Source organism: Pezoporus occidentalis, unplaced genomic scaffold (genome assembly GCF_034315485.1).
Source record: "Pezoporus occidentalis ecotype Australia unplaced genomic scaffold, CSIRO_AGI_Poc_V1 ctg340, whole genome shotgun sequence".
Classification (NCBI taxonomy): domain Eukaryota; kingdom Metazoa; phylum Chordata; class Aves; order Psittaciformes; family Psittacidae; genus Pezoporus; species Pezoporus occidentalis.
Window position 1 is genome coordinate 276648 of NW_026915377.1, and position 13741 is coordinate 290388.

The 13741-nt window shown below is 60.5% G+C and overlaps 1 protein-coding gene across 4 annotated transcripts in view; it reads left to right on the forward strand.

Moving 5' to 3' along the window:
• HIP1 (huntingtin interacting protein 1) overlaps nucleotides 1-11696 on the forward strand; it is a 41112-nt gene extending 29416 nt beyond the window's left edge. For 3 of the 4 annotated variants that reach the window (XM_062629725.1, XM_062629727.1, XM_062629728.1), the window contains exons 8-31: nucleotides 1363-1503; nucleotides 2005-2062; nucleotides 3611-3686; nucleotides 4110-4241; nucleotides 4883-4980; nucleotides 5116-5188; nucleotides 5869-6052; nucleotides 6145-6233; nucleotides 6322-6438; nucleotides 6529-6630; nucleotides 7355-7549; nucleotides 7691-7838; nucleotides 7973-8059; nucleotides 8168-8275; nucleotides 8422-8558; nucleotides 8664-8774; nucleotides 8886-8944; nucleotides 9045-9138; nucleotides 9512-9612; nucleotides 9721-9826; nucleotides 10085-10208; nucleotides 10430-10491; nucleotides 11027-11135; nucleotides 11583-11696. In XM_062629725.1, coding sequence (XP_062485709.1) covers nucleotides 1363-1503; nucleotides 2005-2062; nucleotides 3611-3686; nucleotides 4110-4241; nucleotides 4883-4980; nucleotides 5116-5188; nucleotides 5869-6052; nucleotides 6145-6233; nucleotides 6322-6438; nucleotides 6529-6630; nucleotides 7355-7549; nucleotides 7691-7838; nucleotides 7973-8059; nucleotides 8168-8275; nucleotides 8422-8558; nucleotides 8664-8774; nucleotides 8886-8944; nucleotides 9045-9138; nucleotides 9512-9612; nucleotides 9721-9826; nucleotides 10085-10208; nucleotides 10430-10491; nucleotides 11027-11135; nucleotides 11583-11593 — 2522 coding nt within the window. In that variant the 3' untranslated portion in view covers nucleotides 11594-11696. The remainder of the gene's footprint in view (nucleotides 1-1362; nucleotides 1504-2004; nucleotides 2063-3610; nucleotides 3687-4109; nucleotides 4242-4882; nucleotides 4981-5115; nucleotides 5189-5868; nucleotides 6053-6144; nucleotides 6234-6321; nucleotides 6439-6528; nucleotides 6631-7354; nucleotides 7550-7690; nucleotides 7839-7972; nucleotides 8060-8167; nucleotides 8276-8421; nucleotides 8559-8663; nucleotides 8775-8885; nucleotides 8945-9044; nucleotides 9139-9511; nucleotides 9613-9720; nucleotides 9827-10084; nucleotides 10209-10429; nucleotides 10492-11026; nucleotides 11136-11582) is intronic. The other variant, XM_062629726.1, reaches the window with a different exon arrangement.
• The last annotated feature ends 2045 nt before the right edge of the window (nucleotides 11697-13741 follow it).

Here is a 13741-nt window from a genome sequence, read left to right on the forward strand (position 1 = left end):
TTCTGCTCTGGGCACTTCACACGGATTTCAGTTGACGTCCCTGCGTGCCTTGCTGTCTCCAGCAGTGCCATGGGGTCCTGGGGTGGGCACGGAGGCATCTTGCCTTCTTCTGTGTGAGCAAACAAGGGGTAAAACCACCCAGGCTCAAGCGTTGGGCTGTCACACACCTCTGCGTGCTTGAGCAGGGTCAAGCTTGGGGTAAATTAAAGTGATTCTGGGGCAAGCCTTTGACTGCTGCATGCCCCAGGCTGGGGGTGCTGGTAGGACAGAGCTGTGTTTCAGTAGGACTGGAGCAGCACCTTCACCTCTTGGCTGTACAGGGGGAGGGTTCTGATTCCAGGGGGGCTCATCTGTCCCCAGAGTGTTCCCGGGATCTCTCACTTTTCCACCCATTGGAGGGGAATTGCTGGGTAGAGGGAGAAGAAGCTGCCATCCTCTCCAGCCACCCTGCTAGCATCCCACAACTCATGGGAGGCCCATAAGGCTGGACCATCAAGATGGTCACTGGATACATCAAGCATCCCGTGCCCCCAGCCCTGGCAGAAATACTTCTGTTCCCTGGGGCACATCCTTCTATAGCACTCTTCCAATATCTAAAGGTGGCAAACAAGAAAGCTGGAAAGGGGCTTGGACAAGGGCCTGCAGGGACAGGCCAAGGGGAATGGCTTTAACCTGCCAGAGGGGAGACTGAGATGAGCTCTTAGGCAGAAGCTCTTCCCTGTGAGGGTGCTGAGGCGCTGGCACAGGGTGCCCAGAGAAGCTGTGGCTGCCCCATCCCTGGCAGCGTTCAAGGCCAGGTTGGACACAGGGGCTTGGAGCAAGGTGCTCCAGTGGAAGGTGTCCCTGCCCGTGGCAGGGGTTGGAACTGGATGAGCTTTCAAGGTCCCTTCCAATACAAACCAGTCTGTGAGTCTATGATCCTGCAGCCCCAGCACAACGTGCATTTTGATGTGATGTGGACAGAGGATTGAGGACATGAGGTGTTACCAGCTGCGCTCGACTGGTTTTGGAGCATCTCCCTGCCGGCACACATGGCAGAATGCAGTGGCACAGCAGTGACTGGCAGAGCACAGGGGCTGCGTGCCCTCGGGGGTCAGGACTTCTGCCCAAGGAGCTGTCTGGGGCTCAGGACTGGGCACCTCCAGCCCACAGTTCCAGGCTGAAGTGTTCCCAGTGTTGGAGTCCTGGGTGGGAATTTCTCCTCCCACCAAGCGTGCAAACAGCTGTGGGCAGCAGGCTGGGTCTGCAAGGGCCAGCGGGTCTCTTTCTCCAGGTGATATTAGTGGACATGGCTGGCAAAGCATGACACCAGCCCGTGCTGTGGGTGCTGTCAGGGCCTAATCCCGTGCTCCTTCCCTGCAGTGTTCAGTTCCCTGGACATGTCGCGCTCGGTGTCGGTGACGGCCGCGGGGCAGTGCCGCCTGGCCCCGCTCATCCAGGTCATCCTGGACTGCAGCCACCTCTATGACTACACCGTCAAGCTGCTCTTCAAGCTCCATTCCTGTGAGTGTCCCCAGTGCCTCGGGCAGGGGAGGACACAGAGTGGAACACCAGGGGTCACCACCCTGCTCAATCCCAGGCCTTCTGGGGGGTGAAGGGAGTCACATGGGCAAGGGAACAGGAGGGGCAAGTGCTGGGGGATGGAGGTGTCCCAGAAGTCTCCCCTGCTGAGCACCCCTCAGCTGCATGGACAGTGTCCACCAGGAGCTGCCCTGGCTTTGGGCAGGCACTGGCTGCAAAACCCACATCCCTTGGGACCTTGAACTGTGATGGTAGCTGCCTGAATGCCAGCTTGCTACCTTTCCCTGCCTGGGGTGTCTGATGGGGTACATGATCCCCTTCTGCAGCAGGACACAGTGACAGAGTATTCAGACCCGGGAGGAGGGTGGTCGTCACTGGGAAAGACCTATCCCCACATGGCTGTGCCAATGGGCTTTCCTCTGATCTGCACTCCTTCCCAGCGTGGAGACACCCACCGATGTTTCTGCTTGCTACTTCTTCCAGGTCTGCCAGCAGATACACTGCAGGGCCACCGGGATCGGTTCCTAGAGCAGTTCAGAAAGTAAGTGCCCAGATGTGGGACAGATGTGGGGCACCGGCTGTCCCTGCTGCTAGCCATGCTCCAGGGATGTTCGTGGGGCAGAAGGAGGATGGGGAAGGAATGCCAGAGCCCCTGCACTGGGCCTCGGGAGCTGAGTGATGGAGGTGGAGGAGGCGCAGGAGTCAGTCTTGCTTGAGGCTATGAAATCCAGCCTGCTTCAACCTGTTGGCTTTCTCTGGAGCTTTCTGCATGGAAAAGTGGTTTTTGCTTGTGGCTCCATTATGAGAGGGATGTTTTGGTAGGAGCAATGGGGTGGGAGAACACAAGCAGCACATGAAGGCAGTTTGAGATGCTGCTGCCGGGCAAGGGTTTGCATAAGCCCTGGTCATGACACTGAGGGATGGGACAGGGAAAAGAGATTTTCCCCCCAGTTCTGTTGAATTTTAAGGAAAATTGACAGTTTCCCAAACACAAGGGAATTTATTAAAAGGGGCGGCTAAAGGATGAAACCTTGGGGTGTTGCACAGCTGAGGAGCGGTCCATGAAGAGTCTTGCCAAGAGCCTGCATGCCATGGGGTGGAGTGGAGCAGAGGTGGTTTTTGCATGGGAAAAGCTATCCCTGCGGGGACATAGAAAAGGAAAAGCTTTTGGCACCTGCGTCTGTCCCAGATTAAGGTGCCAATAAGAGAGATTTTTAAAGCTGCAGCTAAAGGTTGTGGGAGGAGAGCTGGAACCAAGTTGCGGTCACCCAGTTGCAGCATGGGATGGGTGGGTGCTGCTGTTTGGTGGAGGTGGGTGTTGTGTTTGTGAGAGGCCATGAGCTGCTGCAGGGTGATGCTCGATTCAAGGTCACAAACTGCAAACCAGTGCCCATGGCAAAACCACTGGGCATGGCTATTAGCAGATGGCAGGATGGTCTGTGGGCTCTGACACCCTGGGCACAGCACTTGGGGCAGTATCAGCTGTGGGTATCATCAGATAACCACCAGGATGGGGGGTGGCTGGAAGGGAGGGCAGCCGTGACGGCAGGGCCGGGCAGTGCTCATCACCCCAGAACTGGAGATGCTGACGGAGGGCCCTGTGCTGCTGCCAGAGCTGAAGGGGAAGGTGCAGGTGTGGCCTCCAGGCAGGAAGCCCCCAACCCGCTGGGGCTGTTCCTCGACAACGGGGGTGTTTCTGAGCTGTCCCTTCCAGCTTTGGCCGTGGGGAGGACAGCACAGAGAGGTGGCTGCACCTCAGTGTGCCCCGGTGCGGCCGTTGTGCTGTGGTTCATGGTTTCATAGACTCAGAGAGTGGTGAGGGTTGGAAGGGACCTTTGAAGATCATCCTGTCCAGCCGCTCTGCCATGGGCAGGGATATCTTCCACAAGATGAGGTTGCTCCGGTTTCAGGTCCTTCTCTCTGCTCATCATGTCCTGGGTTTGGTGACAGTACCTCATACACTCCAGAACAGCATGGCGGCCCAGTAACATCCTCCTGGAGCCAGGCGAGGCGCTGGAGCTGCCCACATTTGGGGTAGGGTGTCTGGGTTGGGCAGGATCTATCCCTGACCATTCCTTGCCCCTTGCAGGCTGAAGGACCTTTTCTACCGCTCCAGCAACCTGCAGTACTTCAAGCGGCTCATTCAGATCCCACAGCTGCCGGAGGTGAGACCTCAGGGTCGGCACTTCCCACACTTGCTGCCCCCATGGCCAGGAGCAGCAATGGGGCTGGTGGCCCTGGGACAGTGCCCAAAGGGTGTCAGCTGCTGCCTTCCCTTGTTTCCTGAGGCCAGTGGCAATGTGTGGCTTCTGGGGTCTGAGGCTCATCCTGCATCCCTCTGGGTGGGATCCTGAGGGATGGAGCTGCCTCTCCAGCCGAGGGCTGGGACGCCCCTCTCACAGTGGCCTTCAGCCCTTGCCGGGATCTGTCCTGTGCGTCCTGGCTCCATCCCTGCAGGTGCTGCCGCTGTTCTCATGGGTCAGGGCACAGCCAGCTCAGCACTGGGGCAGGATTTCAACCAGCCTTGCCTGAAGCCCTGCGGCAGTGCCAGTGCTCTCCGCAGCAGCCACACTCCCCTTTCTCCCCAGAACCCCCCCAACTTCCTGCGTGCCTCCGCACTGTCAGAGCACATCAGCCCTGTGGTGGTCATCCCCGCTGAGGCATCCTCACCTGACAGTGAGCCCATCACGGACCTGGTGGAGATGGACACAGCCTCACAGGTGAGCTGCCACAGCACTGCCCGTGCACCCCAGGCTGCAGAGGGGATGGCAGGTGCCCTTTGGCTCCCAGACCAGGGTTGTTTCTCCAAAACCACACCATGGTCACAGCTGGGACAGTGGGGATGGCCTTGGGCACTGCAGAGCATCGCTGCAGCGGGACCTGTTGGCACTGGGTGCCACATGTGGGTGCTGCACAGTCTAAGCCAGGCTCTAGTCATCTGGGAGTGCTTCTCTTCGTGGTTTGGTGCCCTACAGTGATGGCTGGCTGGAGATGTTTGGCTTCCTAGCATTGCCCCTCTGTGCTGCATGCTTGCATTAGGTCCTCACTCCCCTCTCCACCAAGAGCTGTCTCCTGGCACTGAGCATTTCTGGGAGGGGAAGAGGCGTACAGTGACATGGTTTATGGGGCCCATCCCCACCCCAGGAGTGGGGACAGATCAGAGATGATTCATGTTCAATATGTTCAACATGTTCAGTACCCTGGTAGCAGCGGGGAGGATCCAGCCCCAGTGTCACAGCAGCACCAGCAGGCAGCAGCCCTGCTGGCACTTGGGCTTGGTGGTGCTGCCAGGGATATGGAGGGGACGAGGGCTCCGGGGCAGTGCTGGGTTCACTCCAGGTCCCTGCTGCTCTCCCTTCAGAGCCTGTTTGACAGTAAGTTTGACGACATCTTCGGCAGCTCTTTGGGCAGTGACCCCTTCAACTTCAACAGCCAGAATGGGATGAACAAGGATGACAAGTAAGCAGTTGGTCTTACGCCATGGAGGCAGCCAGGATTGGATTAGGAGCTCCCAGCATGGCACCATGGTGGCCGAGGGGACACCTCCATCCCAGGCAGCGTGGGTGGAGCATGTACCTGGTGTCTCCTTCCCAGGGACCGCTTAATCGAGCAGCTTTATGGGGAGATTGCAGCCCTGAAGGAGGAGCTGGAGAGCTTCAAGGCTGAGGTGGGTAACAACCATCCTGTGATGCAGAGAGCATCCATGTGGGAGGTCCAGGGGCAAGATGAGACCCAGCAGCTCATGTTGGGAATGAGGCTGATGGGGTAATGGCTGTGTCCCCGGATGGGCAAGGAGTGACACTGTCATAGAATCAGAGCCTGGTTTAGGTTGGAAGGGACCTTAAAGCTCATCCAGTTCTAACCCCTGCCACGGGCAGGGACACCTTCCACTAGAGCAGCTTGCTCCAAGCCCCTGTGTCCAACCTGGCCTTGAACACTGCCAGGGATGGGGCAGCCACAGCTTCTCTGGGCACCCTGTGCCAGCACCTCAGCACCCTCATGGGGAAGAGCTGCCTAAGAGCTCATCTCAGTCTCCCCTTTGGCAGGGTAAAGCCATTCCTCTTCTCCTGTCACTACTGTCTGTCCTGCCCTGTCCCTGTTTCTGTGTCCCTGGTGCTGCCATCCCTGCCATTACAGGGGGTCCCTAGGTGTGCCAGAGGATCTGTGTCCCTGCTGGGAGGGGCCAGGCTCACCCCCATTGCCCAGAATCCTCCTTGCTTCACCCCAGTGCACTTGGGGCACTGTGGGGTGCTACCCATGGGGTGTCTGCCGGACAGTACTGGCAGGCGTGGGGCAGCACTGGCAGCCATGGAAAGGCTCTGGGAGCTGCCGGCTGCCATTCTGCAGAGCGCACGGGGCATGATGCAGCTGCGCGGTCGCGCCAGCGAGCTGGAAGCTGAGCTGGCCGAGCAGCAGCACCTGAAGCAGCAGGCGCAGGATGAGAGTGAGTTTCTGCGCACGGAGCTGGAGGAGCTGAAGAAGCAGCGGGAGGACACGGAGAAGGCACAGAGGAGCCTGACGGAGATTGAAAGTGAGGAGGGAGAGCCAGTGCTCGGCTCGGGGTCAAGGTGAGCTACAGGGCAGGAGTCCTGGTGCTCACCCGTGTCCCTGTGTGTGGGGCAGGGCGGGCACAGGCCAATGAACAGCGCTACAGCAAGCTGAAGGAGAAGTATAGCGAGCTGGTGCAGAACCATGCTGACCTCCTGCGGAAGGTGGGTTACCCAAACGCACCCTGGTGTCCCCTTTTCTCAGCCGTGCCCCGTGACACCAGGGGTTGCTGAGCTCCTCTGCCCTCACCAGAACGCAGAGGTGACCAAGCAGGTGACAGCAGCCAGGCAGGCCCAGGGAGATGTGGAGCGGGAGAAGAAGGAGCTGGAGGACTCCTTCCAGCGGGTGAGCGAGCAGGCTCAGAGGAAGGTGAGTGGGAACTGAGCAGGGGACATGCCAGGAATGGCTGGGGGAGCTCCCCATCGGGGCTCTGGTGCCAGCCTCTCCTCTTGCTGGCAGTCTCAGGAGCAGGCAGAAGTGCTGGACACTCTGAAGAGGGAGCTGGCAGCCAGCAGACAGGAGCTGCAGGTCCTCCAGGGCACACTGGAGTCCAGCACACAGGTGAGAGTCCAAGGGTGGCCCTGCATGGTCTGCCTGCTGTCACTGCTTGCGTGAGGTGTCCCCATCCCAGAGGTGTTACCCACGGTTGGCCTACTCCCAGCAGGGAGATAACCAACTCCCTGTCTTCTCCTTCCTCGCACCTAGGTGAGTTTAATGCTTTGGGGCTGAGAAATGCAGGGAGTTAAAGATTCCTGGAAGCAAGAGCATGCTATGCAACGGCCTCCAGCAGCAGGGATTGTTAAACAGACCCCTGCCAGAGCAGGATCAGGGGAGGCAGCTCTGCCCACTGCAAAACTGGCAGGCTCACTGCTGTGCCAGAGGGTGTTTCATGCTCATGAAGCTCTGGAGGGCAGCAGGGGCTTCCGTGCTCCTTACAGAAGGCAGAAGATGGCAGGAGAATGCAGTGGGACAGGGATGGGGCAGAGCTGGAGCTCGCAGCCACCACCTTTCATCCACTCCTCCATCAGGATGCTGACAGTCATCATAGCAGTGGTTTCACTGACGAAAGTGAAAGGGCTCTCCAGGGAGCCTTGGCTGGCCCCAGACAAGGCCATCGGTGCTGCAGGGGTGCTGCCAGGGAGTGGGTGATACAAAGCTGCAACCTGCATGGGCTGCGATGCACCAAGCAAGGACAGTTGGGGTGACCCAAGCCTGGACCATGACCAAGTCCCCAGCCTGGAGGGTTCACCCTTGGCTCAGCCCCTACTGCTTTGTGCCAACGCAGGTGGGAGCAGAGCAGAGCACCCGAATCGCTGGCCTGGAGCAGGAGAGGGACAGCCTGAGCCGGGCAGCGGAGCGGCATGGGGAGGAGGTGGCTGCCCTGCATGCTGAGCTGCAGCAGATGCGGGACAGGCTTGGCCGTGAGCAGGAGAGCAGCAGGATGGAGCTGGAGATATTGCAGGCCCAGCTGAGAGACAAGGTACTCCAGGGGCATCCCAGCATCTCCCTCCCTGCCATGCTATGGGGTCCAGCAGAGCTGGAGGCAGCGCAGGGCATGGGGGTGACTACCAACCAGCACGAACTGGATTTCCAGTCCATGACCCCCACTGTGGTTCTGCAGGAGAGCAAGGAGCAGGCGCTGCAGCAGCACGTGGCTGAGGAGCAGTTTGCCCTGCTGCAGGGCACCGCGCAGGAGGCCAAGCGGATGGTGCAGGATGCCCTCAGCCATCTGGAGGATCCTGCCCACATGGCCTGCACCGGCTCGGCAGGTGAGTTCCCTGGGGGCTCGCCAAACCTGGCGTTATCCCAACCTGCTGCCACGCCAAGCCCCACTCTCTGCTGTCCTCTGGGCCGTGCCAGCAGCAATCCCTGCGTTTGAGTCCTGCCTGCTGTCTGCCTGCAGATTGCCTCCTGTCCAGGACACTGGCAGCCTCCGAGTGCCTAGAGAGGCTGCAGGATGCCCACAGCAAATACGTTTCTGACCACACAGGTGGGAGCCAGCAGGGGCTGGGCTGGGGGAAAGGGGCAGCTGCAGCACTTTCGGGCTGGGTGGGCAGCACCCACGGGGGCTGAGGCATGTGCCCCTGTCCCACTGCAGCCATTGGCTCCCTGCTGCCCACCCTGGCCCTGTTTGCCCACCTCGTCAGTGACACCATCCTGCAGGGCAGTGCGACCTCCCACCTGGCCCCCATGGAGCCCGCTGACCGTAAGTGCTGCTGACCAGGCGGGGGGACAGGGGCTGGGACAGGCAGGGGCTGTGGCGAGCAGGAGCTGGGGCAGGTGGGGGGGGCAGGGGCTGGTTGTCTCCGTCACTGCCTGCGGTACCCCCAGCCTGTCGTGCTGCCCTTGCAGGTCTGCTGGAGGCGTGCAAGCAGTGCAGCAGCGAGGCCGTGAGCTACCTCAGTGCCCTGCAGGACCCGGGCAAGGTGAAAGGTGCTGACTGCAGCCTGCTGACGATCTGCCTGGGACGTATCAGTGCCATCGGGGAGGTGGGTGCCCAGGAGGGCTGGTGGGATGGGGTCAGGCTGTGGCGGGCACTGCCAGAGGGGCTATGCCGGCCTTGGACGGTCCTTTTTGTCCTCTCCCATCCCCAGGAGCTGCGGCCCAGAGGGCTGGATGTCAAGCAGGAGGAGCTGGGTGACTTGGTGGACAAGGAGATGGCAGCAACAGCAGCAGCCATCGAAACAGCAGCTGCCCGCATCGAGGTAAGGGTTGCCGCATGCCATGAGGCACCCGTGGGTGCTGTGTCTGCCAGGACTACCAGCACGAGGCCAGGATGGCAGAGGGCTCTGCACAACCTCTCTCCCCTTTACCAGGAGATGCTGAGCAAGGCACGGGCTGGTGACACTGGAGTGAAACTGGAAGTGAATGAGAGGTGAGCAGGATGTGGCCCAGTGCCACACGCAGAGCAGCTGCCCCATAGCTTAGGGATCTCCCTGCCCCACAAGTGGGGCTCAGTGGTGTTTGTCTCACAGGATCCTGGGCTCCTGCACAGGCCTCATGCAGGCCATCCGCGTCCTGGTCCTGGCCTCCAAGGACCTCCAGAGAGAGATTGTGGAGAGTGGACGGGTGAGCTGGGGATGTGGGCAGGAGTGCGGGCAGGGATGTGGGTGAGGCACAGGGCCAGTTGGAGCCACCATGCTCTTGCTGGGGTGTGCTGCTCCCAGCCTTGATCCACTGGTTAGGCCACACTGGCTGCCAGGAGCTCCAGCCCCAGCCCAGGGTCTTGCCCTGGCCATGGTCCCCAGGTTGTCACAGAGGTCCCCGATCTCCCTTTCCATGTAGGGGACCCTATCACTCCCTGGATTCAGGGTTCCCAGTTCCCATGCACATCCTAAATGAAGCCCTTACTTACTCCATTCCCCATGAGCAGGGGTTTAGGAGTTCCAGGCCTTGCCACCTCCCTGTCCCCCACCTGTGACCATGCCTTTCCTGATGATAGGGTGCGGCATCCCCCAAGGAGTTCTATGCCAAGAATTCCCGCTGGACAGAGGGTCTCATCTCCGCCTCCAAGGCTGTGGGCTGGGGTGCCACTGTCATGGTGTAAGTGCCGCTGCTGCCAGAGTGGGGAGGGGTGGCAGGGTCCTGCTGTCCCTATAGGGAGGGGACGGGGTAGCAGGAGGATGCTCCAGCCCCTCTGCCCTCCTGCAGCGATGCTGCTGACCTGGTGGTGCAAGGCAAGGGCACCTTCGAGGAGCTGATGGTCTGCTCACGAGAGATTGCAGCCAGCACTGCCCAGCTCGTGGCAGCCTCCAAGGTAGGGACATCAAGGAGCTCTCCTGCTGTTGCCTGCACTCTGGAGCCCAGAAACCAACTGTGTCCTGCGGGCCTGCATGTCCCAGGGTCAAGGGAGGGGGAATGGCTTTAACCTGCCAGAGGGGAGACTGAGATGAGCTCTTAGGCAGAAGCTCTTCCCTGTGAGGGTGCTGAGGCGCTGGCACAGGGTGCCCAGAGAAGCCGTGGCTGCCCCATCCCTGGCAGCGTGCAAGCACAGCCCTTCTCACTGCCCATGCAGGTGAAGGCAGACAAAGACAGCGCCAACCTTTGCAAGCTCCAGCAAGCCTCACGGGGTGTCAACCAGGCCACAGCCAGCGTGGTGGCCTCCACCAAGGCCGGGAAGTCACAGGTGGAGGAGAAAGGTGAGCGTGGGGCCGCAGGAGCATAGACCTGCCCTGAAACCTCGGCTCTTTGCGCTCGCCTCTTCAGTTGGCTGTGTTCTGGTGGTCTCTGCGTGTGGCTGTCCCTTGGTCACTGCCTGCACATGCCATGGTGGCAGACCCTGACAGCAGCATGGGAGCTGCTGGGGGTTCTGAGCTGGGGAGGAGCACTCGAGGGGGGCTGATGGTGTCTTTATCCACAGAGAGCATGGACTTCTCCAGCATGACGCTCACCCAGATCAAGCGTCAGGAGATGGATTCACAGGTAGGAGGTTACTCCGTGTTTTGGGAAATGTGGTGCCTTGCTCGGGCTAATGAAAGGCTGCAAGGGCTGGAGGGTTGGGGGTGTCACTCTGCCCAGATGCCTAGGCCCAACTCGCAGGGAAACTCCATGGTATGAAGGCAACAGATGGGTTTGCCCAGGAGTCACATGCAGTTGGTCCTTGAGCCTTACCCGGTATTGTCCCCATCGTGGCACAACAGCCTGTGGCCTCCCCCTGCCCTCGTGTGCCCACTGGGCTGCCCCACAGCACCTACCTCTGCGTGCCATGGGGCAGCCCTGGGGAGGTTCCTTTCCCAGGGTGCCTGCAGGCAGTGTCCACCCAAGCTGAATCCCATCCCCAGGACTGACCACTTGCCATTGGAACACTCATGGCGTGAACCACAGTGGTCTTTGTGCTCATTACGGGGAGATACCGGGTGTGAAAGGGGTGCCCCGCCCAGCATGGCTTCATGCCAGCCAGAGCACCGGCTGCTGTGCCAGGGCACAGGGTGGCCATGGCGAGTGTGACAACCTTCAGGTGCGGGTGCTGGAGCTGGAAAACCAGCTGCAGAAGGAGCGGCAGAAGTTGGGAGAGCTGCGCAAGAAGCACTACGAGCTGGCAGGAGTGGCAGAGGGCTGGGAGGACGGTGAGTGCATCCCAGGCCTGGTCCAGCCAGGAAGCTGCTCTGGGAAGGAGCAGGGGAGGATGGGGAAGCTCTGCCCACAGTCCAGGCAGGGATTTCACTCCAGCGGACACAACTGGTGTCTGGGTAGTTGGCACATGGGGGCAAAGCCATGGAGACCCTGAACTGTGCAAGAGCCTGGAGGACCCACATAGAATCCTAGACTGGTTTAGGTTGGGAGGGCCTTAAAGCTCATTCAGTTCCAACCCCGTGCGACAGGCAGGGACACCTTCCACTAGAGCAGCTTGCTCCAAGCCCCGTCCAACCTGGCCTTGAACCTGGTCCAGCCTGCATCACCCTTGGGCTCTGCTGTCCTGCAAACCAGTGAGGAGTCCCAGAGGGCTCATGCACAAGGATGCTGCAGGGCACCATGTTCCTTTTCACCCCCTTACCCTCTTTGTTCCCCTTCAGCAGCAGATTAGCCCCAGTGGCAGAAGCAGTTGCAGGGGACACCCCTGCGGGCAGCCAGGATGCAGCTCGGTGCAGCCTTTTGGGAAGATCCACAATAAACCGGTGCAAAAGCCACCCCGAAGCACATGTCCTCCACATCCCCCTGCCAGGAGCCGCCTCCAGCGCCAGAGCACCGGGAGCTGCTGGGGCAGGAGCGAGGGCTGGCCAGCCCGCCACCAGCCGCAAACCGCATGTGTATTTATCAGAGCTGCTTGGGGTTGGGGGACCACTGGGGGGGCTTTAACCCTTTCATTTTGTTTTTGCACAGATTTTTGGAACTCTGAACCGGCTCGGGCTGAGCGAGAGCGCTCGGGTTTCTTTTGCCTCTCGCTGCTTTTCCAGCCTTAACCCAGTCCCTGGCTCAGTGCAAGCATCCCCCCGCTGTGAAGGGGCCTGTTAAGGGCCCCGGGGTGCCACTCTTGGGGTGCTGCTGGCTTGGTGCTAGGTGTGCTCCCCTCCAGCGGGGCACCGAATGCCTTTGGCTCATGCAGGGTGGGTGGGAGCATGCCCATGGGACAGGGTAACCAAGGTGCTGGCAGCATCAGCAGCAGGGAACAGGGCAGGCAGCGGGAGGGTTACTGCAGAGTATCTGGGTCCCCAGAACGTGTCCCCTCGTCCTGTCCCGGAGCTGGGCTGCCCTGCCCCAATAGATCACTGTGTTAATGCCAGCAATAAACCCTTACGCAAGGTGCTGGGCAGGGGCTTGGACAACCATAGTGCCACCGCACAAGCCACCGGCTCCTGTGGATGGGGCATGGCTATAGGGCAGTAACATACAGGGTTTGGGGGGCAGACAGGGTGCCCAAAACCAGAGCACCCCAAGCCAGAGCACGCAGCTGCCTGTGCCCACTCCCTCCGGGCTGGTGCTGCCTCTGTGTACTCACCACCCGCTTTGGTGCAAGGGGGATCAGTGCTGGCGTTGCTGTGGGGCTGGCACCAGCTAGGGAACCTTTGTGCCTTGGAGCAGGGGGCTCGGAGGGCAGGGGGCTTCTGCCAGCTTCGGGCCCCCCAGCTCATCTCGCTGCAGCAGGGACAGTGGCATCAGACTGCGCAGCGATGACCCCATCCCCCACGGTCTTGCCCATGTCCCTTGCAGGGCCAGGGTGTCCTTCCCAGCCTGGCAGCATTGCTGCCTGCACCCTGCCTTCAGGCAGCTGCCCCTTCCTGGGGGTGAGACAGCCAGACCAGCCCCCTGGGAGTGCTGGGGGTGCAGCGTTTGGCCTTAGTCTCCCTTTAGAAAGTGGTGGCTGGTCTGTCACCATGTGCTGCCTTTGGCTGGCCCTTGAGCAGTGGGACCCGCTAGCATCCCCCTGCCGAGCCAGGCCATCACCACAGCCTCAGGGCTGTCACCTCCTACGCACAGGATAGCGCAACCGTCCACCATGCCGGGACCCAGTGCCCCCGTGTGCTCTAGCCAGCCCCACCTCTAGCACACCTGCCCTATGCTCCTGCCTGCCAGGAGGCACTCGGGGCTCCCCCCGGCCCCCCTCTGCCTCGACATGCCCCTATCCAGCTCCCTCCAGATAAAATACCAACCACCCCATTCCTGCAGGACACGAGGAGCCCCAACACCCTCCCCCCTCTTTTTGGGGAGGTGTCTTGCCTGTGCAGGGTACCCCCAACTACCTCAGGCCTCCAGGCCAGGTTGGGGCTGGGGATGATGAGGGGGTTGTGGTGGGGGCTCGGGGATGGTGGCACCATTCTCTTGGCCGAACTCCCTTTTTGTATCTCGGCTGAGTGCTGGTGGAGGGAGGGTGGCCCCCCTGCAGTCTCCAGCACTAGTGGCTGGTGCTGGGGACAGTGGGGGTGCCCCTGCTCTGCACGTTGGGTTGATTAATTACTTTTTTTTCCATTGTATAATAATTACTACGTTGTGTGTTTTCAATTTTTCAATAAAGCCTTCAGCCCAGCTCTGCGGCTCCGGAGTGGGTGGCAGGAGCCTGTGTCCCCATGGGGGTCCTGGGGCTCTGACCCGATGGGTGTGCTCAGAAAACTCTGAAAAAATGGCCTGGGGAGAAGCTGTCAAGGTGACCTGGGCGATGATGTCCCCTTCCTAGTTCCGTGCTCAGGGCCACCGCGCACATCACCTCTGTTGTGTGTTGTGCGGGTGAGCAGGATGT